This window comes from Salminus brasiliensis, chromosome 1 (genome assembly GCF_030463535.1).
Source record: "Salminus brasiliensis chromosome 1, fSalBra1.hap2, whole genome shotgun sequence".
Lineage (NCBI taxonomy): Eukaryota > Metazoa > Chordata > Actinopteri > Characiformes > Bryconidae > Salminus > Salminus brasiliensis.
Genome location: NC_132878.1, coordinates 31948261 through 31974397, shown reverse-complemented (window position 1 = coordinate 31974397; position 26137 = coordinate 31948261). Strand labels below are relative to the sequence as shown.

Here is a 26137-nt window from a genome sequence, read left to right as displayed (position 1 = left end):
TGATTTTTTATTTATTATTATTTATGACAAGGTTTTATCTATATACTTGTATTATGTTAATATATATATCACTCACTGTTACATATTGTATTATTAACTTTATTAGTGTAATTATGATTTATTACGTTATTTATTATTATTGTTGTTAAAAAATCAAGATCTCATGATTTAAATTACACTGAATTAAAACTATTTTAATAATAAACACAAAAAATAAATCGTTTTCCATCGAAATTGAAATATCAAAATAAAAGTACGGTAAATTAATTACATAAAAATGCTGAATTTATTTTTTGTTGAAATGTCGATTAATGATAAGTATATGTATATTAATATACGTTTATATTTTAAGCACTTATTTATATTAATTGAATAATTCAAACTTTATTTCGTTTAATTTTTTAATTAAAAATTTTCTTGTCTATTTTACTAATAATGTATAGATATATACCTAATATTATTAATATGTAATAAAATTATTTGTAGTAAAAAGAAAAGCGTCGCGTTGAAAATGAACGAATCAAAAGTACAAATTTTAAAAAGCTTCTTTTCAGAGTGAAGTGGCTTCTTCTACTGTAGACCTATTGTAGTCTACACCCTACAGTCTCTTAGCATATGCGATCTACACACAGTCTCACTCCAGAGCGAACCGTTCATATCTACTATAGCAGTGAGGCCCGTTGGTCTGATTTCATACGCTCTAGCGCCATCTGCCGGCAGGAGAACAAACCTGCAGTGCCATATTCAACAGTTCCACCGTCTGCCAGCAGTTGGTCCTCCTTTCTCTTTCTTCTCTCTGATCCTTCTAGAGCAAGCCCACTGTCCTGCACATTTTAGGGCATTCCCTGCTCCCAGTACACCTGACCCAAGTAATCAACTCATTCACAAACACGTGTTGAGTTGAAGTGGGCGTGTCAAAGCAGGGGGAACACGAAGATGTGGAAGAGCAATGAGAGTACTGATCTCGAGGGGCACACTAACCCATTCATGTGCAGCAGCTACATTCAGCATAATGATGTAAAATGCCACAGAGCTTCTGTTCTGACTGGTCTAAAATAAAGACATTTTGTATAGACTGAGCTGTGGCATGCTCAGAGAACATAATGGGCCAAAGAGAATTTTACATGTGAAAATGAATGGGTTAGTTGAGCAGTTAGCAATTAGGGTAGTTAACGTTAGTTAACATATATATACACACATCAAACAATATATACATTAAGGCTTTATATACAATAGTGTACACTAACAACTAACTGATTTATATACAATAACAGAATATAATATTTTATATATAATATATAAATCATATTTCTAATATATAATCTATACAATAATATTGTTGATACAGTAATATATGCAATAACAATAATAATGTTTTTAGATAAACTAATGTCCTCTCTGACCATAAGACATGACATGATAAATTGTGTTATGATGCATTAAATATGAAAAATCATAATGAATAAAATATATATTTTAGCTATATGATTTGCTCTCTCTCTCTCTCTCTCTCTCTCTAGAAACAAATGCAATAAAATAACCCTCTGACATCTTCACATGTGAAACACGACTTAGCAAAAACAGGGTAATGGCCAACACGATGATAATTGAGGGGCCCTCTAGTGGCCGGGGTCCCTGAGCTCCCTGGCTTCCATAGGCCTGCTGCGAATCTTCCTCCAGTGCTACAGGCAGGCTGTCAAGTCCGTGCTTGGCTTTGACTGTCAGCCAGCAAATACTCCACATTCCTGCATGAAACATTTCTGTGGTCTTCATGATAAGTGTGTGTGTGTGTGTGTGTGTCACGATGATAAATACCTTGTGCCTGGATCTTCCTCTCGTGAGCTTTCGAAACACTCCACTGAGAGGCCGAGCAGGCCTCTCTCTTCCTTACCGACAGAAGAGTATAGAGTATTAACAGGGACTCTCCTATATAGGCTTTCCAATATACGCTTTACCACTGCTGTAAGGATTTGATTGCATTCAGACATAAATCCCCTATTAGTTCTGACACTCAAAACTATCTTACAGGTATTGGGTGGCGCTCCATCATTCCAGAGAACACAGTTCCACTCACTGCTCAACGCTGCCCAGTGCTAGGGGGCTTGATACCCCTCCAGCCCACGCTCGATTCAAGTGTAAGACTGGAGCCATGAAGCAATTATGAGTTGTATAATACTTGATATACACACTGCACACATCAGCTGAATCTGCATCAACACAGCAGCTTAAAGAAATCAAAGAACTATGCAGATTCATCAGGGACTGGTGTTCCCTGGCAACCACAGCCTGCTGTTAATGAAGGACAGTGCTTGGTGGGATGAGTTTGTTTATTAATTATGATTAGTAGTTCAATTAGTGGGAAGTCATGAACCCGACGCTGTGTTTTCTTTAGCTTTGCTTTGCTGCTTAGATGTAATTTACCTTCTTGTTACCTTGCTTCTTTCTCTTTTAATTCATTAATGTTTCATTTTCCTTTTACATGTTTTTCTTTTCCATCCGTTTTTCTTCTTTTTCTTCCTTTCCAGTTGTTTGTTTTCTTTCTTTCCTTCATTTTTGCCTTTTCTTTTTTTTCTCTCCGTTTTCTTTCCGTATTTATTTCTTTCTTTTCCGTCTTTCTTTTTCTTCTCCTTGTTTCTGTCGTCCTTCCTTCCTCCTCCTCCTTCCTTCTTCTTTCAGTCTTTCTTTCCTTTTTTCTTCTCCTTTTTGTCATCTTTCCTTCCTCCTTTCTTTTAACCTTTTCTTTTCTTCTCTCCGTTTGTAATTGTTTCTGTATTTTACCTTTTGTCTCCCTCTCTGTCATACTGTTCTTTTTTCCTCCCTTTTTTCTTACTTCTTTCCTTGCTTTTACCCTGTTCTTTTTTCTCCTCTCCGTTTTTCTTTCCGTATTTTTTTCTTTGATTTTCTGTTGCGCTTCCTTCCTTCTTCCTCCTCCTGTATTTTCATTTCTTCTACCTGTTTTTCTGTCTTTTCTTCTCTCCATATTTCTTTCTTCCTTTCGTTCTTTAAATATCCCATGGTATGTCTTGTACTTTCTTGCTTCATCCAGTGCTTGTGTTTCTGAAAAAAAAAAGAAAGAAAATGATTCGTCCTCTGTGGCTGAAGGCAAAAGTTAACTGAACTCTTGCTAAAAGGCTCTGCTGACTGCTGAGTTTGCCACTTTTTACCATCATATACCATCAATACTCAGCATGGGCATTTACATAATTGTATCATGGTTAAGTCGGCTTTATTTTACAGTGCCTTTTACAGTGCCTCTGAGTGTGACTCGGCCAAGCAGGCTTTAGAACAGTAACTTTCTGTTGTATAAAGGAAAGCTCAGCACAAAGCTGCCCTGAGTTGGACAGGCTGTTTAAATGGTCAGCTCTGTGACTGAAGCTGCGTGTGACATCCGGTGGGTTTAACAGAACCAGATGTGCAAGTGAGTCATTCGGCAATGGATCATCTGACAGGACAGCTGCCACACCCTTATTGTGTGTGCCTGTGTGTGTGAGTTTAAGAGAGAGAGAGAGAAAGACAGAGAGAAATACCTGCACAAGTCTTGTATCCCTAGGGGAAGGTCGATAGTAACACTACAGGACTTTCTACAGGATTCCCACAGCAGTCTTACAGCAAACCCAGACCATTACCATAGTTCAATATGGGGTAGTACACAGCTTATAGAGCACTACACAACAGTACTTATTGTATTATACAGCAACACAGAAATACCATAGTATCGTACTGAGTTACTACGGGGAATACAGGTGTGTGTGTGTGTGTGTGTGTTTGTGTGTGCGCTAAAACTCACATGACCAGCGTCTTTGACAGCTCTGAACTGACCACTTGCGGAAGCTGATTCCCAGGCAAACTGTGAACTGAGCTTTCTCTCTGTCTGACTCACACACACACACACACACACACACACACACAAATGAGCCACTCATTAAACCACAGCCAGGCCCAGTCACCCTCCAGCTCTGACTCAGCGCCCCCCCAGGCTTCTGCAAGTCTACCAGCACTTCCAGCTAACAACAAACTAAACAGTGCCGTAACGTCCCCCAAATCAAACTGTGTACCATTCAAATGTACACAGCTTTCCATGGTCAATCAGCCAAGACATGTTTAGTGCCTGAAGTTTCCTTCTTTAGTTTTGCTGTTATACATCAGTAGGTTATATGAACTCTAGTGTTGTGTTTAAAGGGGAATTTCCCTTATTTTTCCCACACTTCTGTATAGTTCAGTGGTTAAAATCTCGTTTCCTCAGATCTCTTTAGTGTCACCATGATTACAACACAAATACAGCCTTTTGCTATCCAAACTCATCAGTGAATGTTTGGGTCTTCTGATTTTTATATGAAATGTAGATGACGATAAAATTTTTGGCAAATCTAATAATAAAAAAAAAAGGTTTTATTTTTGACTTAGAACGCCCTGCATGTCTCCCTCCACCAAGAATGTACTATATATATATAAACTGGGCCACAACCTATGGTAAAATGAGGCTTTTAGAGGCACCACTGTGAATATTTCAGACTCAGTAACGATACATTTCCCCAGAAAGGTGTGTTTCACACTAAACTACTCGTTTAAACATGTTTAAACATTTAATTTTGTTAAAAAAAAATATAAGAGGAAGTTCTCTATATCAATAAACCCAACTCAAACACCCTTTAATTAGAGTAATAACGTGAATCTGCGCCTTGAGATGAGATTTCAAGTTCTGGCTTAGGACAGAACATTGAAGGGACACACCCGAAAAGCACTTCTTACATCACCGGATTTGACTCAACAGCTGGATTCGTCAGCTTCCCAACTGCAAGCCTGTAGTGCACCTGCACAGCACAGTTCCACGTCTGTGCTCTGTAACACACCCCACGACCCTATTCCCCTATTCCAAACAGTCACTGATTCCTAGTGATTGTGGGCCTAGCTAATGCAGGGAGACACTCAGGCAGTGCAGTGTAGGGGGGCTGCAACACCACTGCAGCTGAGAAGTGGCCAAATGCCACATACACTTAACTCCACACCAAAGGAAGGCCATCGGAGAGAGACCTCACTGCCTCTGTGAAATGATCTGCCACCTAGTCTCTCCCAGCTGTATTTAGAACACGTAACTGAAGGGGGCAAATGACATGCACCCATTAACATTTGCCCCCTTCCAAACACAAGCATCGTCGGTGAACGCCCGCATGCCGCTTGACGGTGGACCGCATGTCCAATCACGGGTGAAGAAGGAGTCGACGGACGGCCGTCTCGACCAATCAGAAGAGCGAACGCTGAAGCAGAGGCGGGACGGAGGCGTGGCCTGATATCTAGGGTGTCGCCTTTGGTGGCTCTATTCGAAGGCGACGGCGGTCGTCTGTATTTCGGCTTCTTTCACAACTAGGAAAGTAAAACGGGGGAAAACGGCGCCGCAGATCCGACAAAACAGCGTCGTGGGCAACTCTTTCGGATGGTCAAATCCACAGATACGGCTGGGATGACGCGGCGTGCTGAGAATTTCAAGCAGCTCGGTGTTTAGTTTGGAAGAAAAGAGTAAAGTCGGGTTTTTGAGGGAGCCATTTTGTCCCGACTGTGTGGGAGAAAGAAAGAGTGGGGGGCAAGAAGGGGGAAATCTGCTCCGGAGAGGAATTACCAGCCTCCTGAAAACGAACCGAGTGAGGACGGAGATCCGAGCCGTTAGGCAGCCTGCTGGGGAGAGTCGGACAAAGGGCCCGAGTCCTCGTCGTTAGCGTTTTAGCTGTGCTCCAGATAACCAGAGTAGCTTAGCTTAGCTCTGCGAGCTAGCCTGGAAAGCGCACAGATTTACCCGCAGAAACTTAGCTAGCTTTTACCCGCCGTCATTTTCTGGTAGTGTTAACGCAACTTTTGCTTTTTTTAAAACGAAAAAAAAAAAATCAATAAATCATGGCGAAGAAGACGTACGACCTGCTCTTTAAGCTTCTCCTGATCGGAGACTCCGGTGTGGGCAAGACCTGCGTGCTGTTCCGCTTCTCAGACGACGCCTTCAACACCACCTTCATCTCCACCATAGGTGAGGAGAACCACCCTGAAATCTCCCCTCAGCCTCACCCTCAGCCTTCTCCTTCCTCCCCACACAGGTGTAGCTAGCTAGCTACCTTCCTTCCGTGGCAGAACCCGGTCCTAGCTTAGGAGCCGTGTGGCTGACTGGCCAGCCTTATCGGGCGTGGAAAAATAAGCGAATTCATCGAGGCCCGGTTTCTGCAAGTTTGCAGGCTGAGCTAGCCCGCTAGCTATCTGGCTAGGCTAGGCTAGCTAGCTAGCGCGATCACCGCTAGCTTCTCACTAGCGAGCCTTCTCCCTCGGTCGCTGTTGTGCTTTTTATTTTTCAGTGAAGTCGATCAGAAATGTTGGCTACACGTTCAGAACTGCGTGGGAAAAATCTGCGTGGAAAGCTGAGTATCGAGCCAGGACTGTGAGAAGTTGGTAGCTAGCACTAGCCACCCTAACTGAATAGTGGTAGAGATAGCTAGCTAGCTAATCCCAGGGAGCGAGTTCTCCCTGTGCTGCACACTGTAGCTGGTAGTGTAAACACAATGGCTTCAGCTCGTCCTCACTCCTCACAAGTCCTTCTGCAGAGTATACCGGCAGCCGAAACATCACACTAGCTGGCTATATGATTGTACATGGCGAGTGGAGGAGCACCACTGGGTTGCTAATTGCTATCCAGCTGTCTGGTCTTGTCTAAGTGAACACAGGCCCTGTCAAAGGAGTGTTTAGGATCCTTGCCCTGAAAGCCTAGAACACTGGTCCCCAGCTCTGCCCCTGGTATTTCAGTATCTAGATAGCTTGTGTTAACTTAATAGGGGTGTTCAAATGTAGACATCAGACTGGCTGGGCGATATGGTAAAATACTAGATCATGATATTTAAAGACTGTCACTGTCACAACATCCGAATACAGGGATTCCTGTTCAACATCTGCTGCACAACATCTAATTAAACCTTGTCAAATTACACTTTGTAGTGAAATCTGCAGTAAATCCATGTTTGTTAAGCACTTACAATGTCCTCGATCCACTTAGAGAAGCATATTGTGTGTCAGAACAGCAAAATGTATCACAATACGGAAAAAAAAAATCATCAAATTGCTCAGCCCTTGTTTTTGTTTTTAGATGCATTAGATCTTAAGGTTAGGTGGTAGTTGGCCACAGGAGGAAAAGTGGTGCTGTGCATCAGTGACGTCACGCTGTGCACTTTTTAATAATGTTCAATATTTTCTCACTTTCCCCCCTCCAAGTGTGAGAAAAGTTGCCAAGACTGGCTGGAAGAAGAGCCGAGTAGTATTGATGACATTCGGTATAATTTTTTTTTTCTTTTCCAGATATGCATTGGCATCTGAAACCAGAGCTTAAGTTAACAGACTTGTTCTTCCTCTATGCTAGTCTTACAAACCTGACGTTTTGCCCTGTGGTAGTGTTCTGATACACAGAGAGGAGAAGGTTTGTTTTGAACTACTCTTTTAAAAGCAGTCTGAAGCCCCTTGCGAATTACACGCACTGCTGTTAACGTTCAGGTGTTCTTGGCATCCTTTAACACAGAGAAACCTGATGTTCATTAATTTGATGTCATTTATTGATCAAACTTGGAATGATCATGAGGAAGGTGACCATTAGGATGTTTATCACTTAAACAGAGGAACAATGTGTCGTAGTAAATTCATCTTTGTATGTTTTTTTGCCCCCAACTAGACAGAAATGCATTAAAATCACTTAGACATAGACCTGAACTGTATGTATCTGATGTCAAAAAGAGAAAATCCAATCATTCTCTTTTGGTCACTCAGAGTTTGGTGTGAAATGGTTTGTTGTAGAGAATCTCTCAGATTCAGAGTTCTTTACAGTGGTGTTGATGGAAACTGATGAAACTGATGTTGGGAAAACTTCACAGTATCTTAAAGCGAAATGACTGAAATGCCATTGAAGCTACAGGGGTCACCATTATTACGTTGTTATAACACAGATATACCCATTTTTTTATTTACTGTCCAAACCAACCACTTCTCCCGACCTACACAAGTCGTCTTCAGTTATGTTGATAATGGTGGCAGGCTTCCGGTAATGCATTTGTACCAGTTTTGGTGAAGGTGTTCAGACGTCTTCAGACAATTCTGACTTGATAACTTCCTCTAGATCAGAGTATTTCACACCAAATCACCTAAAATCTCGGAAATTTCCATTTTGTTAAAGTGCATCCACGCCAGGAGAATCCGATTAGAGACTGACGGACATTAATAACTGTTCCAGTGTCCTCCTGCCTTTAATTACTGTTCTCCAGTATGTTTTCCGAAGAACACTTGATGAAGCAAAATTGTCCTGGGATCTCGTCAGTATGTCGGTGTGTTTGCTTGAGATGTCTGGGCCGTGTTTTCACGCTTGACTTTGTTTTCATGGATTTAGAGTTGGCATGTGTGTGAGGGTGTTTGGAGAGAGGTGTGTTGTGCTTTCAGGCTGGTACTGTTTTCACAGAGACAGAGTTTAGTGTGTAAAGCCTGTAATAGTGTGTATGGCGTGTTGTAGTCGAACCACCTACGTTGTGAGAAGTGGAGCTGTGCGACTGAAAAGGTCACAAGTTGGGTGTCTTTCAAGGACAAAGCTGCTTATATGGATTTTAGTGACACCGAGCTATTGACCCATTCGTGCTCCGCCTACAAATGCATTTGTTTGTAGCAAATGATGAAACTGATGTTGGGGAAAACTTCACAGTATCTTAAAGCAGCCAAGATGGCATTGAAGCTACAGAATTTAGATTTGGGACCAGGCCTATGATAACCCGGTTTGTGGGTTACAGAATGTCTGACATTGTGAAAACAATGGTTGATCAGCCAAGGCAGTAGTGTCCTGTAGGTTTTCAGATAGACTTCGCTCCTTGGTGCTGCTGTTTGTGAAATTCTCATTTCAAAACTTGTGGCTTCGCATAGGGAAGGGTGAAATGGATGACCACAAGAAATTATTCAATGGTACGTTTTTCACAATACACCATATAGCATAGCTGTATCTAATTGCACTACATTGGTTTAATGCCTGTACATTAAAATTGAATTTATGTGATTTTACATTTGCCTGACTGACTTTCAGTACTGCTTAATAACGACCTCCGTCAGCTTTCCTAATCTTGCTGTTCAATAGATCCAGAACCATAATGGCGATCATAAGGTGTATGATCAGTGGTGAGGTGTATTTCTAAAGTGAAAATATGCAAAAATGAGTCTCTGTATACTCTGTGTTACCAGAGTAAGGCTTCTCCAAGACTTTTTTTTTTTTTTTTTGCCACGTTAAGTTTCTGGTGCCTATACTGGTAGCCATACTAGTTAATAGTTGTGGTATACCAACCACGTTCACGACATGGTTGGTATACCACAACTATTAACTAGTATAGCTACCAGATTTCTAATGGTGGTTAAAAAAAAATGTCTTGTACATCAAGACATCCAGCTAATATTTAGTTTATTCTAAATATTTTTTTTTTGTCAAATACATTGTTTTACAATGAATCACTGATTACATTTCAAGAGGCAGTCATCGGGGTCCAAGCTGTTATAAAGGCTGTAGAGCTCTATTAGGGATCGTAGGCTGTGTTTTTAGGCTGGCTTTATTTGTAATAGATGTGGGACGTCAGAAGGAGATTTTTGATATTTGTATTTGCATAGTCAGTGAAGTCATTTAACTAAATGAATTCCCAGTAGCTGTCTCTGAATTTTTTACAGTAGCAGGGCCTGGCTATCTGCAGCAACATGGATACGATACTGGGTGCTGACACCATACTCTTAATGGGTTTGTACGTGTTTGTTTATTGCCAGTTTAATATGTAAAAATAAATGTTTATGCTGTAGGAAAAGTAGAGTAGTACTGAACGTAAATAATTTGGGGGTATTTCTAAGAATTTCTAGCGTCTTCTCCAGCACAGCGGTAGCAAAACATAACACAACTATTAGAGCACATGTTGCATGGATTATCGACTTTATCGACTTGTGTAGCTCTGACGGTAACTCCGTCACCTGAATTTTCTATTCTCAATAATATAAATCTCCAAAAATTGGTCGCTTCGATATTGCACGTCCCGAGGCCATGGACCAAGAATTACAAAGTTATTGCTGTTAATTGTTGTGACTATATGATGAGTAGCAGTGCTGTGTTTGGTAAGTTTCAGAACCAGCTGCTCTTAGCGGTAGGTCTATATTCGATTGCCGTTGCTTAGCAACAGGAATCTCGCAACATATTTTGGTGCGGGTTAAACTGTTGTAGGGATCCGTGTTGTTTACTACAAACTAGAACAATGTCCTGAAATGACAGCAGTGATCGGTTTCAGTCACAGCCAGTGTGTTGGTATTTCCAGCAGCTGTTCTGCACCCTCAGGCAGGTTTAGGGGTTGCCCGGGTGATGCATGTGGTTTGTGCAGTGATGTCATTGGCTCTGACGGGAAACGATGCTGGGTTTTTGTATTGATCTAGGAATGAGTGAGATGGTGATAGATTGGTATTGTGATCAATAAAGACGTGTACACCTTTCAGTTCATCATGGATCTCGTCAGTCATTTTGGAACGATGCTTTACCCTACTATGCCTGCAGTGTTTTCGGTGCTGTGCAACTTTATTCAGCATCACCGCCACGTTATTCTGAAACTCTAAGCAACTGCAAGGATCACAGATATGAAGTTTATTATATAGTTATTAGTTATGAGTTTATTAGTCTGTTTCTGTCCTATGTCTTTTGTCTCGCAGTGGCCATGTTTAATGACCATCCTCTGCCGCGTTTCAGAAGGAGAATTCAAAGACGGAGACAAAAATAAATCTTCACACTAGGTTTATTTTTTCATTAGCATAGTGTACAGCACCATCGCTCCACACAGGCTGCGGTGCTAAAAAAAAAAACATAGCTACCACTTATAAATCACTTTGAATAAGTGCATCTGCTTAATAATCTGATGACGTTTACTTAAATAACAAATAAAAGTAGTATGATATATAATAATAGAATAGTAATTCTAATAATGTAAATATTATTTTGAGCAAATGTCCAGTTGAGTTTTTTTTTTTGTTTTGTTTTGTTTTTTTGAGCTGGTATATATTTATTGGCTTGTGGATTCAGGTATCAGTAGGAAAAAAAATGCTATTGGTTCATCCCCCGAGACCAGCACGGTTCATGCAGTGATGGCACTGTATTTGAGACAAGTGGGGATAGGCAATATGCTGAAAGTTATACATCACACTACATAAACCGTAATGTTGTGCAATTTGTCATATTTTGACCCACAAAATGCAGTAGCTCTTAATACAGTCAATCTGCTGTCCTATGTTCAGTTAAACAGTGTAAAACGATAGTGATAAAATGTCATCACATTGCCCACCTTTAAGTAACCGGTAGCTGATTGGGTGCCTGCCTACCATGGCATTCTGTTATTAATCAAAGTTTATTTTTGCTGGCGCCGATTTTGTTTTAGGCATTGTAGTCATAGGCTACATTCACACATTTCTAGACTAAAGTGGCTTATCTGATCAAAATCCAGTCTTTTCAATCTGTTGCTTTCATATACAGTCCTAGATCGGATCCGAATCCTATAGGCAGTGGACATGAACGTTAACGGTCAGATTGGATTTAATGCATTCACACATGCGCTTGGTGCTGCCATCCTCAGCCAGCACCAGCCACGTGGCACATCGGTGTGTGCATGCTTGCCGTTTCAGGGACACATTCATACACGTAAGGGACATACAGGCCACTTGCATTTATGAATGTGAACTGTCAAGATGGCCAAATCCGATCTGAGCAAAAAATCTTGAGTTAATTAATAAGGCTTGTAATGTAATCGTAGCCGTAGTTCTTCATTGCCTATCGGTGGAACAGGTGTGATGCTGGTGTCTTCAGTCCGCGCCAGCATAAATTCAGACTGTAGTGATGAATATTGTGGGCCATGAAATGTTCACGTTTTTGTAACGTCTTTTTTTCAGTCACAATCTGCTTTGACTTTTTGACCTTTTGCCCGATTTTTCTTTTCCACTCCATCCCTCATATGTTCGCTCCTGTGCTCGCTCGCTCTCTCCCTGGTCGATGAAGTTCTTTTAGCTTTTCTTGCATATGGCTGATGCAGCTGCGATGGCTCAGCATCCTAAAATACCCACCGGAAACTCCCCTTCATCCCTGAGCACAGAACAGGATCACGTTACACACACACACACACACACACACACACATATATATATATATACACACACACAAAGAGGCCCCTGCGTTTTAAAAAGAGCCAAGCTACGGGCCCGTTCTACCCGGCTTTTGAGCCGGTGACACACTCTTTCCCTATGTCCTGTCAAATGTTTCAAAGTTTCCAAACATTCTGTGATCTATAGTACTTCTCATTTCACCAGGTACATTTCAGTCAGGGGCCGTCCAGTATGAATGTCCCTCAACTCTTCTCTTATTGGACAGACTTGTATCAAGATAGGCTTGTGTGATGTGGTTCAACTGAGAAGTCTTGAAATTCCCCCCCTGGTGACCATAGTGTTTTTCCAAAATGTCCTGTTTTAGGTTTGGGTGTTTAGGCTTCTAAATGGCTTGTTCATCAGTTATTTCTCTGATTGCCTCTATCCTTCTTGTCACTGGCCATTCTTTCTTCCGACTGATGCAAGCATAATTGCCTTCTCCAGTGACCTGGGTTTGGTTATGTGGTGTTTGAGTGTGAGGTGAGGCTTGATTTGGCTTGCTTTGTCATCCAGGATGATCCTAAAAGCCATTTTTAAAGCATCAGTGTTTTTCCTGCCTTGCTACAGTGCAACATTGGCTGTTGCTGTTTAATGTGATAAGAGTTTGACCGCATTTGCTTGTTCCCTCCTTACGACTAAAACTGAAATTCAATCTGAGGGTAAGACACTGATCCTGGTAATAATTAAATAAATAATATTAGTCAAGTTCAAAACCCACTAATCAATAATGCTAGTGAGCAGTTTTTCATATAGGGATACAACACATCCATCTGCCTAAAGGAACCATTTAGCTGAAGACAAGTGACGGTCGAGCAGAGATGCTGAGATGCTAAAGCACTGTAGAGGTTCCCTCACACTTCTCTTCAGCTGTGCATCACAGATCACACCCTTCTGTGCACATGCAAGCTGAGGGGTCCTCAAGTAGTGTTTTAATTTCTTGTAATTATACACAATAACCATTTATTGATGTAATTTGTCTAGTTTTTATTGGTCCCTACTGCTGCTGTTGTCTCTCAACCTGTGGGGTGAAGGCCAGAATAACACTAATCATTATAAATATATACGTGTGTGTGTGTATACATAACAAACACACACGCGCAATAGCCTTAGCATGTCATTGATTATCCCAACTAGAGTCGCTGCACATGTTAACAGTAGACACCTAACAGCGATACTGCCTGCCTTGCAGTGATCAACGCTCTAGTTCAGTGTGCTTGACTGTAGGCAGTGGAAATGATGTTGATAAAATGAGGAGTTGCAGGTTCGTGGCTCTATCATGGGCACTGCTCAGGGGAAAGTGGCAGAAGTTCAATGTAGTGCTCATGTTTTATTGGGTGCAGCGGTTCTGTAGATTGTTCAGGGTCTTTTGTGGTATGAGAAACGGGCTGATTGGGGCTTAAAGGGTGCTAGAGAATGAATGTTTAAGAGATGAGGCTATGGGTAGAGGGAAGGAGAGTGTGTGAGAGTGTGTGTGTGTGTGTGTTGTGCTCTCTCCTCTGCTGGCCTTTTGTAACTTCTCTGGTTACATCCTCAGCACATTCTGCTGCTCATGATGGAAATAATCACACATGCACGCACACACACACACACACACGCTTGCTTATGGAACGGATGAACGTGCAGATCAGATCAGAGATTTAAACATATGTGTCCTTTTCCACTCTCTTGCTGTGATTGTGTTGTTGGGACTCAATTTCTGAAGCAGCTGCCGGTTAGCGTGATGATATTGAGGTCAGCAGGGTTTCTTTCACTGTTTATATTTTGAATATAAAGAAAATGGTCTTCAGTGTTGAGATGTTTTACTTCTGTGTCCATAATTGGTGAGTCAGCTGGTGGTTTACTAAAGTGACAGGACTTGACGGTTGTCTTGAGAGAAAAAGCTTCCACCCAACTCTGAAAGTGTTGAGCGAGTTATGAACTCTGAGCTCGGATTTGCACCTGTGTTCGGTAGAAGTGCCTCATGGGGTTTGTCTAGTTTGACACAGCTTGCATATAGTGCGGATCTTGTCCAGGTACTTTTTCCCTTCGACTTCATAGAGGCCTAAGTGCTGCCATATGCTAGCTTTTAATGTAGAGTGTGCTGGTCGATTTTTCTAGGTCATCCATCTTGCGATTCTTTACTGTACACGCCACAGACCGCCCGGGAACACGGAACTTCCACACTTCCGAGTTAATAAATGCATGATGAGTCAATGAGTATTCATGTTAAATATTTGGTATTAGAGATGGACTGATCAGTGTTTTGGGCGCCACTACTAATCGCCGATTGTCTTTCAGCATGAGGGTGGGGCTGGATTGCACTTTACCAAGTTTCCCTGGAAAGGCTAATGCTTCGCATGCAGGGCTTTTGTAATGTTCCTGCTTTGTTTCTTAAGATGACCTTACTGAAAACACTGTCAAACGCCGCACATTTGCTGAGAGAGTGTCTGTGAATTCCCATACCGAACTGCACTGTGGACTGCTTATCGTTTAAAACTCCATCACTTTAGACGTGATTCCTTTAGCTGCTGCTGCCGTATGCAAGCTCCGTAGTTCCATATAGTGGTTGAACAAGCAATTGCAGCATTCTGAGACAGGATGCATAAAAACAAATAAGCTGCTGTAATCCATAATTGTGTGATTGATTAATTACAGAAATGTCTCCCGTTAGTTTTGTTTTGTTTTTGTTTTTTTAATTGAAACTATTTTTCCATCTCTTTGTAATCTCAGTAATGAGCAGGATGGTGATTTTTGCCGTAACCACGCGGCCCTGTTCCGCCGTAAAACAGCCAGTGTTTGCTGTGACTCTGCACGAGCTAACCTAATCAGTCTTTGTTGCCAGTGGGATGTGTAGCTCGCTGCTCTTGCACATCAGGGAAGGTTTAATAGTTGATGTCTTTAGCGTTCAGTCAAACACCCTTCTTTTGAAAGTGTCTCTGGAGCCACAGAAACGCGGATGTTGTCTTTTTCTGGGCTTAGAAACTTCATGAAGCAATTCTATCATGACAGATCAGAATCTGCAATCATTTCTGTATGCAAATTGAGGAGAAAATGCAGCCAGTCATCCCAGACACCTCAAAGAAAGCTATGAAATTGATGCTCTGCGCGTTCCACGTGCACACCAACCAGGCTGCGTTCCTGCTGGACGTTATCATGCGGTGCAAGCATTGCTGACGACCACGATTTATCCATCCCAGAATGCATTAGGAGATGGTTTTGGTGGAATTCTCTTTTGAGGCAGCTCATATTTCAGCAGCCGTCTGATTTTTGATCTCTCTCGTTTCTCTCACTCGCTCGCTCACTCGCTCCCCCCTCCCTCCATGTCTTTCATATCTCTATATAACCCTTAGGTTTTTTTTCTGCTGTCATGTCAGAACGCACCTTCAGAAAGCCCATCTCTCTGGGGTTTGAAGTGTTACAGCAGTCGTTCAGCAAGAGATCAAAAGCAGTTTGCACAATTTCTCCTCCTAGCTCAGATGCAGCAAAGACCTGTGATGTAGCGCTGGAGCTATGAGGCTAATGTAGCTAACAAGTAATGAAAGCTTATGCCCCACAAATAGCATGGTGCTAACTGTGTGACTACATCACACGCTGTGGAGTTGTTCAGTAGTCTCTAGTAGACCTGCTGATGTGGTTGCTGAAACTGTAGGACTCCGGTAAAATTTTACTCATTTTTGAAAGTTTCTGCTGAATCCATTGGTTAAGATGTAGATGGTCATTCAGAGTGGGGGTTTGGTGTGAAATTCGGATTTTTATATGTGGTTGTTGTGGTAAAATAGTGGTGTTATCAATGTCTGAAAAACTATATAGCACCCTACCCCTAATAGGTTTAACATTTTTAGAAAACCCTGGTAACTAACTATTCATGCCACATGTAGTGTGTAAAAACTGTGTCAGGCCTTAGACTTTCAGACGTCTAGTTCCAGTGTGAACAGTCCTGGCCAAATCAGAGGAATTCCACTTAAATGCTCAAGCAGTGTTGCTGTAAGGCCCTGTTCATGATTTCTTTATGCAGGTCCATTGAATGTGAGAGGGAGAGTAAGGCTGTGTCCTTTGTCGGGCTGCCAAAGGTTGATGTGTGTGTTTGTGTGTGTTACTTTAACACTTTCTCTGTTTCTCATCCAACATCTTTTTCTGACTTTTTTTTTTTTTTTTTATATACTTCAGGGGTGTTATAGCCTCTTAAGATGTGAGGTATGTAGAGCCTTTCATGCCTTGTAACTGCGTGTGTGTGCGTGTGTGTTTCTGTGAATGATTATGTTGTGCAAGTGTGACTCATTCTTTGGCTACATGATTTGTAAAACATTTAATAAAGAAGGTCCCACCCGTACTGCAGCTGTGTGAGTGTGTGTGTGTGTGAGCGTGATTGAATGGCCATAGACATTTCACTATAGAAATGTAACATCAGGCTGCTGTGCAGTTCATGATGCACAGTACAGCGTGTTAGAGAAACTGACCCGTAAAACGGTTATCTGGCCTGTCAGAGTTCAGTATGTTCGACATAAGTGCAGGTAAACAAGTACAGTGTATTGTCACTGTGTGAGAGTGGGTGCAAGTGTGCTAGCTTAACCGTTTCCAGCGCACTCTCTGAGGAAAACCAGTACTTCCGGTCCACATTCAGTAGTTTAATTCAGTCTAATCAGTCCTTTATTAAAGTAAATCAGGCGAGCTGCTGGGTAAAACTGAAATCCATACAGTGTCTGGAGTTGAACAACCAAACCGGTGGCGTTCAACCGTGACCCCGTTTACGCCCAGTCACTTCATCCGTTTGGAGCATCAGGATTATATGTGAATAAGGTCAAGCCACATAAAACTGCAAGTGTGAACGCACCCAAGACTCATTTAAACCAGTTACAGAGCTGAGCTGTCAAACCACTTCAGGAGGTGATCTGAGACGCATTCGACGCATTCAACAACCACAACCCCTTCCAGAACAGCCAAAAACACTGGTAGTAATGGTAGCACAGCAAGAGTTTCTGCATTCTTTACCCAACTCAGGACTCTTGATTTCGGTCTGAAACAGGAGATGCATTTGGCCACGGAGTGTAAATACATGTGGCTAAAATCTCATCAGGATGCAGTATGCACATCTACTCTGAAAAGGGCAGTGTGATGTGATTTTTTTTGAGGGGGGGGGTGTCTATCGCCCACTCTTGTACATTCCTGATGTAAAGGTGCACTATACATCCAAAAGCTTAAGGTTGTAAAAGCGTGTGAAATCTTCATTAAAAAAGCATTGGCCAATAGAATAGAATGCGCTGGTGTAGCTGCACATGAGCCATAGGTCTGCTAAAAGGGTATAAACCGGGTTCTCTGGAGCGATGGAGCTCCATCCAATACCTTTGGGATGAGCTGGAGTGGCAGAACTAATCACCCAGCATCTGTACCTGACATCACTAATGCTCTTGTGGCTTAATGCAATCAAATACTTCTTAGAGCAGTCTTCCCAAGTGTAGTGCAAAGCCTTCCCAGAGGAATAGACACTGTAACTGAAGTCATTTTTTTTTTGATTGTTTGTTTATTTTTTTAAATGGTGGTTATTGAAGAAAAACTAGAGAACCAGTTGTACACAAACCTTTGAACATATTGGGCTGGGAAATACAGTGTATCAAAAGTCTAAATATAAGTAAACAATAAGTATGTGTATATCCCTATTTGATTCAGTGAATTGAATCAAATGCTAACTCCCCCTACACAGCTTAGTGTAATACTGTGAAACTACAGCGCTCTATGAAGACACGTCTGCATGTGTTGGAGCATTATGAAATCCTAGAGTATTTACAGCTAAATGGTTATTTTACCTGGGTAGTCAATGGAAAAAGCCAAACCCATCAGTGCTGGGTCTGTTCAAAAAAGGAAATGATTCCACTGGAGTTTTGTCATTATTAAATTGTAACCGGTTTCATACACGTACAAAAAAAACGCAGAATTTGCTGTAGTGCGGAATATGCAGCCTAGGTTAGCTAATAGGTTGTGTGGCATTATTGCAAATAAAATAATTAAAAATTGGATTGGTATCATTATAATCTGAGCTGAATAAGCGCAAAATGTTGTTACCATAATTTTAGTTATTCCTCCTGTAAACCCAGTCGTTCCTGGACAAGGACTGAGACTGATTGTCCTGGTGCTGTTGAGTTTAGCAGATACTTTACTATACAAGCGAATGCTCTCCTTTCATTCCTTTCTTTCTTTCAGGGCTTTCGCAATCTCACTCCTGCTCACTGACACCCCCCTTCCTTTCTAAATAATGCCACTGTGTGTGAGCTGCTAAATCTTCAGCACTAGGACAGATTGAGATGGGCCTCTTCAAGCCCATGCCAGCGAGTGCCAGTCTGTGCCACATGCTCCGCCAGGCAGTTTCCATACTGCCCGTCGGCAGGGGTTCGGCCGAGGCAAACTGCGCCACACACTCCAGTTTAGTGCTTGCACTTCTGACAGTCAAACGACAAGCAAGTAAACAGCCTTTGGTAGCAGCGCTGGGTGTGTCATTAGCGGCTTTGTTAATAAATAATGTATTCTACTGATCAGTCCGATGTTAGTATCAGTAACTGGTGCTGCCCTGTTGTAATTTGCAGTTTAAAGGGTTTCTTTTGGCTGCAGATTGTTTGAACATTTGAAATCGTCTGAAGGTTGAGGCTGATCTGGGTTTGGTCTCAGGTTTCATAAGTGTGTGTGTGTGGAACATTTGCAGTGTCACATTTTGTGTTTTCGCTTCTGTAGTCTGATCACGTAGCTTCTTGGTCCTCAGGAATGAAATGTCATGGCCGGGAGTGTGGAGGTATTGTAGTGTTTCATATTGTGCACACGTGTGTTTAGGTAGTGTGTGGATGGAGATATGTATCAGGCAGAAAACGCTGGATTAGACATTTAGAGGAAAGAATCTGATCCTGTAACCAGTCTATCCTGAAACTGCACATGCTCACACACTGTGTGATGTGAACTAGTAGAGTCGCAGAGAGGAAGTGCTGCACCTTCTTTACATCGCAGTGTAAATTTTTTATCGATCTGCCACAACATTACCACCCCACACTCTTTTTAAACTCCTTGACCCAGTAAAAACGTACAAGCCCCAGTAGACACATGAAGCTTCACTTACCATAAAGGAATACTATGGAGAACTAGAATTACAGACTGTAGTCCATCTGTTTCTCTGCATACTGTCAACTCACTGTCCACTCTATTAGACAACCATACCTAGTTGGTCCACCGTGTAGATGTACAGTCAGAGACAGAAGCTCATCTGTTGCTGCACAGTTTGTGTTGGTCATCCTCTAGTCCTTTACAAGTGGTCACATGTCCTGTAGGGTCCTGACCATTGAAGAACAGGGTCAAAGGAGACCGACAAAAGTATGCAGAAAAGATATTGATTACAGTCTGGGATTCCAGAACTACAAAGTGCTCTGATATGGGAAGTGGAGCCTAATGTTTTTTTTTAATATGCCTTCATTTATTATTATTTTTTTTTTTTGCAATATGTTAGGCTACTATACAATGATTGTGCTTTAGAGTGTACAGAAGTGTGAGGACGTGAACAGCTTTACACTTATTTACATATCAACAAGGGGTCGTAAATTCCACTCCTGGAAAGCTGTATTCCTGCATTTTTGCTTTTCCTGCTCAAACTCGCTTGAGTCAACTCTGGTTTAATTTGCCAGACATAGTAAATCTGTTACAGCAGGGACATCAGCAATCTGCTGGAGGTTTGATCTAAAGTAATTGCAGTGATTTATTTGCTTGGTTTGTCATGAAATGTTCACACCGTGTAAAGAACAGCTGGCGTTTAAAACCAGAATGAACTAAAGAGTGTGTAATGACTGCACCAATAAGCACCAAATTAAATGCTTGAGTGTTTGGCAGGTTTGTTGTAATTTCTGAGCTGCTTATTATTTCGCTCATGGTCCCTCAACCTCAACTGCAGCTTCTCTTCTTTCTCTCTAGGAATCGATTTTAAGATCAAAACAGTTGAATTGCAAGGAAAGAAGATAAAACTACAGATATGGTAAGTACGGACTGTGTTCATCACCTTATTAACAGGTGAATCAATTTCTCCACTGATGTTTTATTTCACAGTGGGGTGGAGTACTTCAGAAATGTCTTCGGCTCTCTACCCCACAATCTCAAAGCCTTCACACATGCATGCATTTTATAGAGTTACGTCTAAACAGTGAAGAAAAGAAAAGTAGTAGTTTAGCTTGTGTATGTCGCTGCTCCAAGGCTAATGTTTTTGTTTGTTTGTTTGTTTGTTTAGGGACACAGCAGGGCAGGAGAGGTTCCACACCATCACCACCTCCTACTACAGAGGAGCCATGGGCATCATGCTTGTGTACGACATCAGCAATGCCAAGAGCTTCGAGAACATCAGCAAGTGGCTCCGGAACATTGACGAGGTAAGTCTCTTAGAAAGCTATAATTTACGCTGTGTTTGATCTGTGTGGTCTGTATGGTTGCTGGTTCACAGGGCTACTGTTCTTTCAGTGTGCGCTTGTGTGGACTGTATTTTTTGCTGTCATTCATATTGTACTTACTCATTTTGTGTAAACAATTTGTAAATTGTAAAAAAAAAAAAAAAAAAAAACAATTAAAAAAATAAAAATAAATAATTATCCCAAATCCAGTTGACAATTGATACCTGCTGGAATAAGCCTTCATAAATGTCTATAAATGTTTGTCAGTTTATCTAGGTGTTCTGTAGCTTTATGAATCCTTTATTATTATCCAGTTATGTGTCCTTTTCTTTTTGTTGCAATGGAACAATCAAGATCGCCCCCTACACTTCCTGTTGTGTATTACAGTGTGTCAGAATGACCACATCAGTCTTCTCAGCATCAGTGTTAACTTTTCTTTCCTTCTCATCATAAAATGTGTTGAGAGAGAGAGAGAAACAAAATGTAGGCCTGTTTCAGAAAGGAGCTACGTTTAACATCAGGCAGACAACAATGCAAACAGACCATAAATGCTAAAAATACAGACTGTACACAATGTAAACAGTGTACAGTAAATTCTGTTGTAAAGTATACAGTAACTATATGAGCTGTGAACACAGGAGAATGGTGACTAGACACTGAACATGGTGGTAGAGGGAGCTTTAATTATATACTGCGCTTTAAGCAAAAAAGTTTTATATAGGGCTCAGTACCTAACCATAGCAACAGTAGTGGAATCCTGTCTGTGCTATAAAGAGGCATTTTTAGAGGGATCTGTTACAAACTGCCTACAAAAGGTCTTTCATCATAGAAAAGAACCACTTAACTAGGCATGTTGGAGTGGGTGGCATGGCATAGAAGAACCACCTTCAGTTTCAGAAAGAAAATCCTTTTAAAGGTTTTAGTGAACTGTCACTTAATGTAAAGGTTCTTCGAAGTTCACACATCTGTCTTACATGGTTCATTCTGGAACCAAATAGGGCTCTATTATGGCATTAGAAGAGTCATCGTAAGAGTCTTTACGTCTCATGTAAACGCTGTCCTCCTCCACTGTCAGGCTGTTGGAATCTGGTTTATTTGTATGCATTTCATGTAGAAACAGTTTGCAAAGATGTCAGTGTTATGATGGGCTATACTCGTGTGTGTGATCTGCAGCATGCCAATGAGGATGTGGAGAGAATGCTGCTAGGCAACAAGTGTGATATGGAGGACAAACGGGTCGTACCAAAGGCTAAGGGAGAACAGGTGAGTTGTGTGTGTGTGTGTGTGTGTGTGTGTGTGTGTGTGTGTTTGAGACAGTGGGAAGCTTGGCACTGTGCTGGGGAGCTATTTGAAAGTTGTTTACTTCAAGGCTTTGCCTGTTGGGCAATATGGACCACTTTATACCAGATCTCTTTCCAAGTGTGTCTCTGTGTGTTTGTGTGTGTGTGTGTGTGATTTCTCGACTTGCTCATAAACATGTCCTCATGTGCTGCAAGTTGGCTGTTTTGAAATCTGTAATGCCACCCTCCACACACAGAGAGAGAAATGAACATGATTTTCATCTTTAAGCTTGATTTTGGTCGTCTTTATGATCTTGTGTTCAGATTGCCAGAGAACACGGAATCCGCTTTTTTGAGACAAGTGCGAAAGCCAACATCAACATTGAGAAGGCGTTCCTCACGTTAGCAGAAGACATCCTCAGAAAGGTATGAGCGAGGGAATGTGTACACACTGCCTGTCAAAAAATCTGCCACCTCACAGCTTTTCAAAATGGGAAATTTGTGTTCGGTTTCAGTTAAGGAAGAAAATACCCCTGCAGAGACCTTTAGACAAAACAGTCGTGTTAATCCTTTGCTAAACATGAAGCTGAGTGCTGAAGCTACAGTTACCCAAAGTGTCTTCCTCAGTATGAAGAACAGGCTTGGCCTAAATAATGAGGAGACAGTCTTCTCTTCCATATTATTGTTAAAACGGCATTATGAGAAAAGTGGCATTCATGCTTTGAGCCACAGCTAAAAGACACTCTTTTCACATGCCTTTCTGGATAAGCTAAGAGCCATCACTAAAAGTGATACATTTGTGGACTGAGGTGGTCATTTAATATCACAGGATTTTACACAAATGTAACTTCACAGCGTTGCACAGTTCTGGTTTACGTTTTGCTGCAAGTCAGCCATTATTGTGCCCCATTGTGAAAGCAGTCTGAGCTGAAACACTCCTGAGAACTGCAGTGTGAATGGGCAGGGCAAAACGGTAGTAGCTGTAATAGGTGCAGATATGTTTCTCATCATAGTACACATGATAATGCTAAGAATAATAATAATAATACAAGGTCTTCAGTGAGGCAGAAAAATTATTTAACCAAAGATTCCTTAGCATTAGATTCATCCTTGATCGTTCTGCTTCCATACAGATTCATTGCCTTTCCTAAAAGAATTCCACATGCTCAATCAACATCAAATTAAGGCTGAATTCCAAACGACTCCCACTCCCTAGTGCACTCTCTTATGTGAGTCATGAGACTCGCAAAGAGTGTCCTGTAGAAATCTGTGCACGTGGACCGAATCCCTGACTCCTTGCTGTAACACGTATAATGCACATTTTGGGTACAGAAGGGTACAGGGTATTTTCAGGGGGAACCAAATGAAATGCGGTCATAGCAAAAGCCCTGGTGAAGCATTGTTGTAGTGTAGAGGGTAACAACACTGGCTGCCCAGTAGAATATTAGGGTTTGATTGCCTGGCTGGGCAAGCCAAACACACTACGCCAAGGAAAGTGATGTGAACGTGGTTTATGATTTTTGCACAGTGTTGTATATTTATACCTCTTTGTTAAAGCTGAAAAACATCGCTATAATTCTGTGTGTGTGGTGTGTTCTTTTTCTTTCAGACACCTGTAAAAGAGCCCAACAGTGAAAACGTCGACATTAGCACTGGAGGCGGAGTCACAGGATGGAAGACCAAGTGTTGCAGTTGAACAGTCTCTCTCTCTCTCTCTCTCTCTCTCTCTCTCTCTCTCTCTCTCTCTCTCTCTCTCTCTCTCTCTCTCTCTCTCTCTCGTACACACACTTACTCACTCACTCACACAGACACTCACAAACGCACGCACACACACGCCTCATACATATACAGAATTTCTCTCACTCATTTTCCTCCTTTGTGTCTAACTCTTCTCGTTCACTTTCTTGAGTCTCACCATCTCTCTCTCTCTCTCTCTCTCTCTCTCTCTATCTCACTTCCTCCATCCTTCTCCCTCTCTAACTCAACTCTTGTTCTTCCACTCACATCTGCTTGCTGACAATATCATTTTTATTTCTGACGGCAAAAAAAAAAAGAAATGTATAGATAAAAAAAGAGAAATCATGTCATGTTTCTTGTCATTTATTTTAAAGGTTTAAAAGAAGAAAGGAAAAGAGGGAAAGAACCTCTTCACCACTACATTTTTAAATAAAGATTGAAAAAAAGATATGAAATCAGAATGAAAGGGGGTTGGAAGGACCCGCTGGACCTTTTTAAGACTCTGACCCATCAGTGTGAAAGTGAAACTAGCTGACTAATCCAAACAGGCATGAACATTCGAGCCCATTTTGTTTTGTACAGTTTCTGGGTTGGTGGTTGGGATATTTCGTGTGTAGCTCTATGGTTAGTGTGTACGGAGCTTTGTTTGTCTAACTGGGGTTCTTTCTTTCTTTTTTTTCTTCATGTTTTTTTTTTTGTTTTGTTTTGTTTCTTTCTTTTGTCTGGTGCCTTAATGTGGAGCCTAAAGGCTTAAACTCCCATTCACCATGGACCCCCAACACCTATCGTGCACACACAAACACACACACACACACACATGCACACACATACACACGTGTGCACACACTCCCAAAAATCACCTCATTAACTATTCCACCTGCCCGCCCTCTCCACATGAACTCCCTGAGGAACTCCCCAACCTGCCAGGACAGACGTTTGAACCGAAGAGAATGGCATTTTTGTGTGTGTTGTTTTTCTTTGATCATGATTTTGTCACATTTATGATATTTTTTGTTTGTTTCTTTTTTTTTTTTATTTTATTTTGCCACACCTTTCCCGGTCTCTTTCCTTGTGTCTCCCTCCCCCTGCTCCTGCATGCCATCTTTCTTTTGGTTTGGAGACTTTTGTGCGCCGCGAAAGCGGCTGCACTGCTCATGCTCAGTTCTGGGGGGAAAGGGTTGTAGTTCTCTTTGGAAATTCAAACAGTTTTGCAGATCCATTAAAAATAAGCTTGTATAAGTTACATGTTTGTTTCTTCATTCTCAGCTGGAGGAATCTGTGCTTCTAGAGAATTTTGGGCTGTTCTATACCGGTCTCCTTGAAGGCAGAGTTTTACCTGTCCAGTAAAAGAGCTTAGGGACACTCGTATAGATGAGAGATCCGGCATTTATTTACAGGTGGATTGCTAACACAATTTAAGAGACATATAGAATAGGAATTCCCATGATGGCCCTTTTTAAAAAAACAAAAACAAAACAAAAAAAACATTACTCTGGATATTAATTAACCACGTGAATGATTGATTGATTCATAATATATTAAGTTAGATACTGATTCATTTATAGCAGATACCAAATAATTCAGTAGTTGCAGAATATTTGTTAGTAGATTCCAAATAATCCATAGTGGATACTGAGAAATTCCTAGCACTGAATAATGCAGTGGATGCATATACATACTTGTAGTTTTTGAATAATTGAAGGTATACTGAATATCTCAGTAGTTCATAATAGATTCTGAGTCATTTATTCTGGATACTATAAGTGGGTACTAAACTATTATATTGATCAATTGATCAATTCTGAATAAATTCTGAATCACTAAGTAGAAACTGAATAATTCGTAGTTACTGAATCATTCGTAGTTGATTCGAAGTCATTTGTAGATACTAAATAAGAATTTAATGGTTTGCTGAATAATTCAATTGTTAAATTGTTCATAGAAGATACTGAAGAAGTTTCAGTAGATACATTTATAGTAGATACTGACATTAAAAGTTACTAAATATCTTGTAGTAGACACTAAATAGTTCATAATAGATATGTCTAATATTTTTAACATTTATAAAGGCTATGGAATCAGGCTATGGGATACTGAATAATTAAAAGTAGTTACTAAATAATTCACAGTAGTGTTCTAAATTCAGAATTGGTACTACAAATTCAAAGTAGATGCTGAATGTAGTAGATACTAAATTCATAGTAACTGAATCATTTCTAGTAGATCATGCATAGTTTTTTGTATTTACTGTATGATTTATAGAGGTTAAGGGATCATTTATATGGGTTACTGAATAATTTATAGTAGTTAATAATCCATGGTAGTTATTGAATAGCTAGTAGTAATAAGTATAATAAGTATTAATATGATGTCTCTAAAATACGCTTGTAGTTTAAGGGGTTTGAGCCGAACTGTGGAGAGACCAAAAGAAAGTCCTGACCTACAGGAACATGAATTCTTATTTGTGAAAGCTGGTCTTTTCTGTGGTCTTGTTAAAGTCTGGCCCTGATTGCTGTGTTGATTGCAGCATGGTGTGGTGTT

The 26137-nt window shown here is 41.0% G+C and overlaps 2 protein-coding genes across 3 annotated transcripts in view; one reads left to right on the top strand and one right to left on the bottom strand.

The window, feature by feature from the left end:
* Positions 1-1883, bottom strand: part of kif3ca (kinesin family member 3Ca) — a 38523-nt gene extending 36640 nt beyond the window's left edge. Inside the window, exon 1 of the mRNA XM_072677664.1 lies at positions 1816-1883. The gene's annotated coding sequence lies outside the window, so the exon portion shown is untranslated. The remainder of the gene's footprint in view (positions 1-1815) is intronic.
* A 3423-nt stretch (positions 1884-5306) lies between these two features.
* rab10 (RAB10, member RAS oncogene family) lies at positions 5307-24835 on the top strand. Of its 2 annotated transcripts, XM_072677686.1 has the most exons (7): positions 5307-6013; positions 20113-20173; positions 20423-20561; positions 21753-21842; positions 22184-22285; positions 23469-23599; positions 23638-24835. In XM_072677686.1, exons 1-6 carry the CDS (start codon positions 5887-5889, stop codon positions 23553-23555), a joined length of 606 nt encoding a protein of 201 aa, XP_072533787.1. In that variant the 5' UTR covers positions 5307-5886; the 3' UTR covers positions 23556-23599; positions 23638-24835. The 2 variants fall into 2 exon arrangements, with proteins under 2 accessions (XP_072533787.1, XP_072533777.1); XM_072677676.1 differs by having other exon boundaries at positions 23469-24835.
* Positions 24836-26137: the final 1302 nt, after the last annotated feature.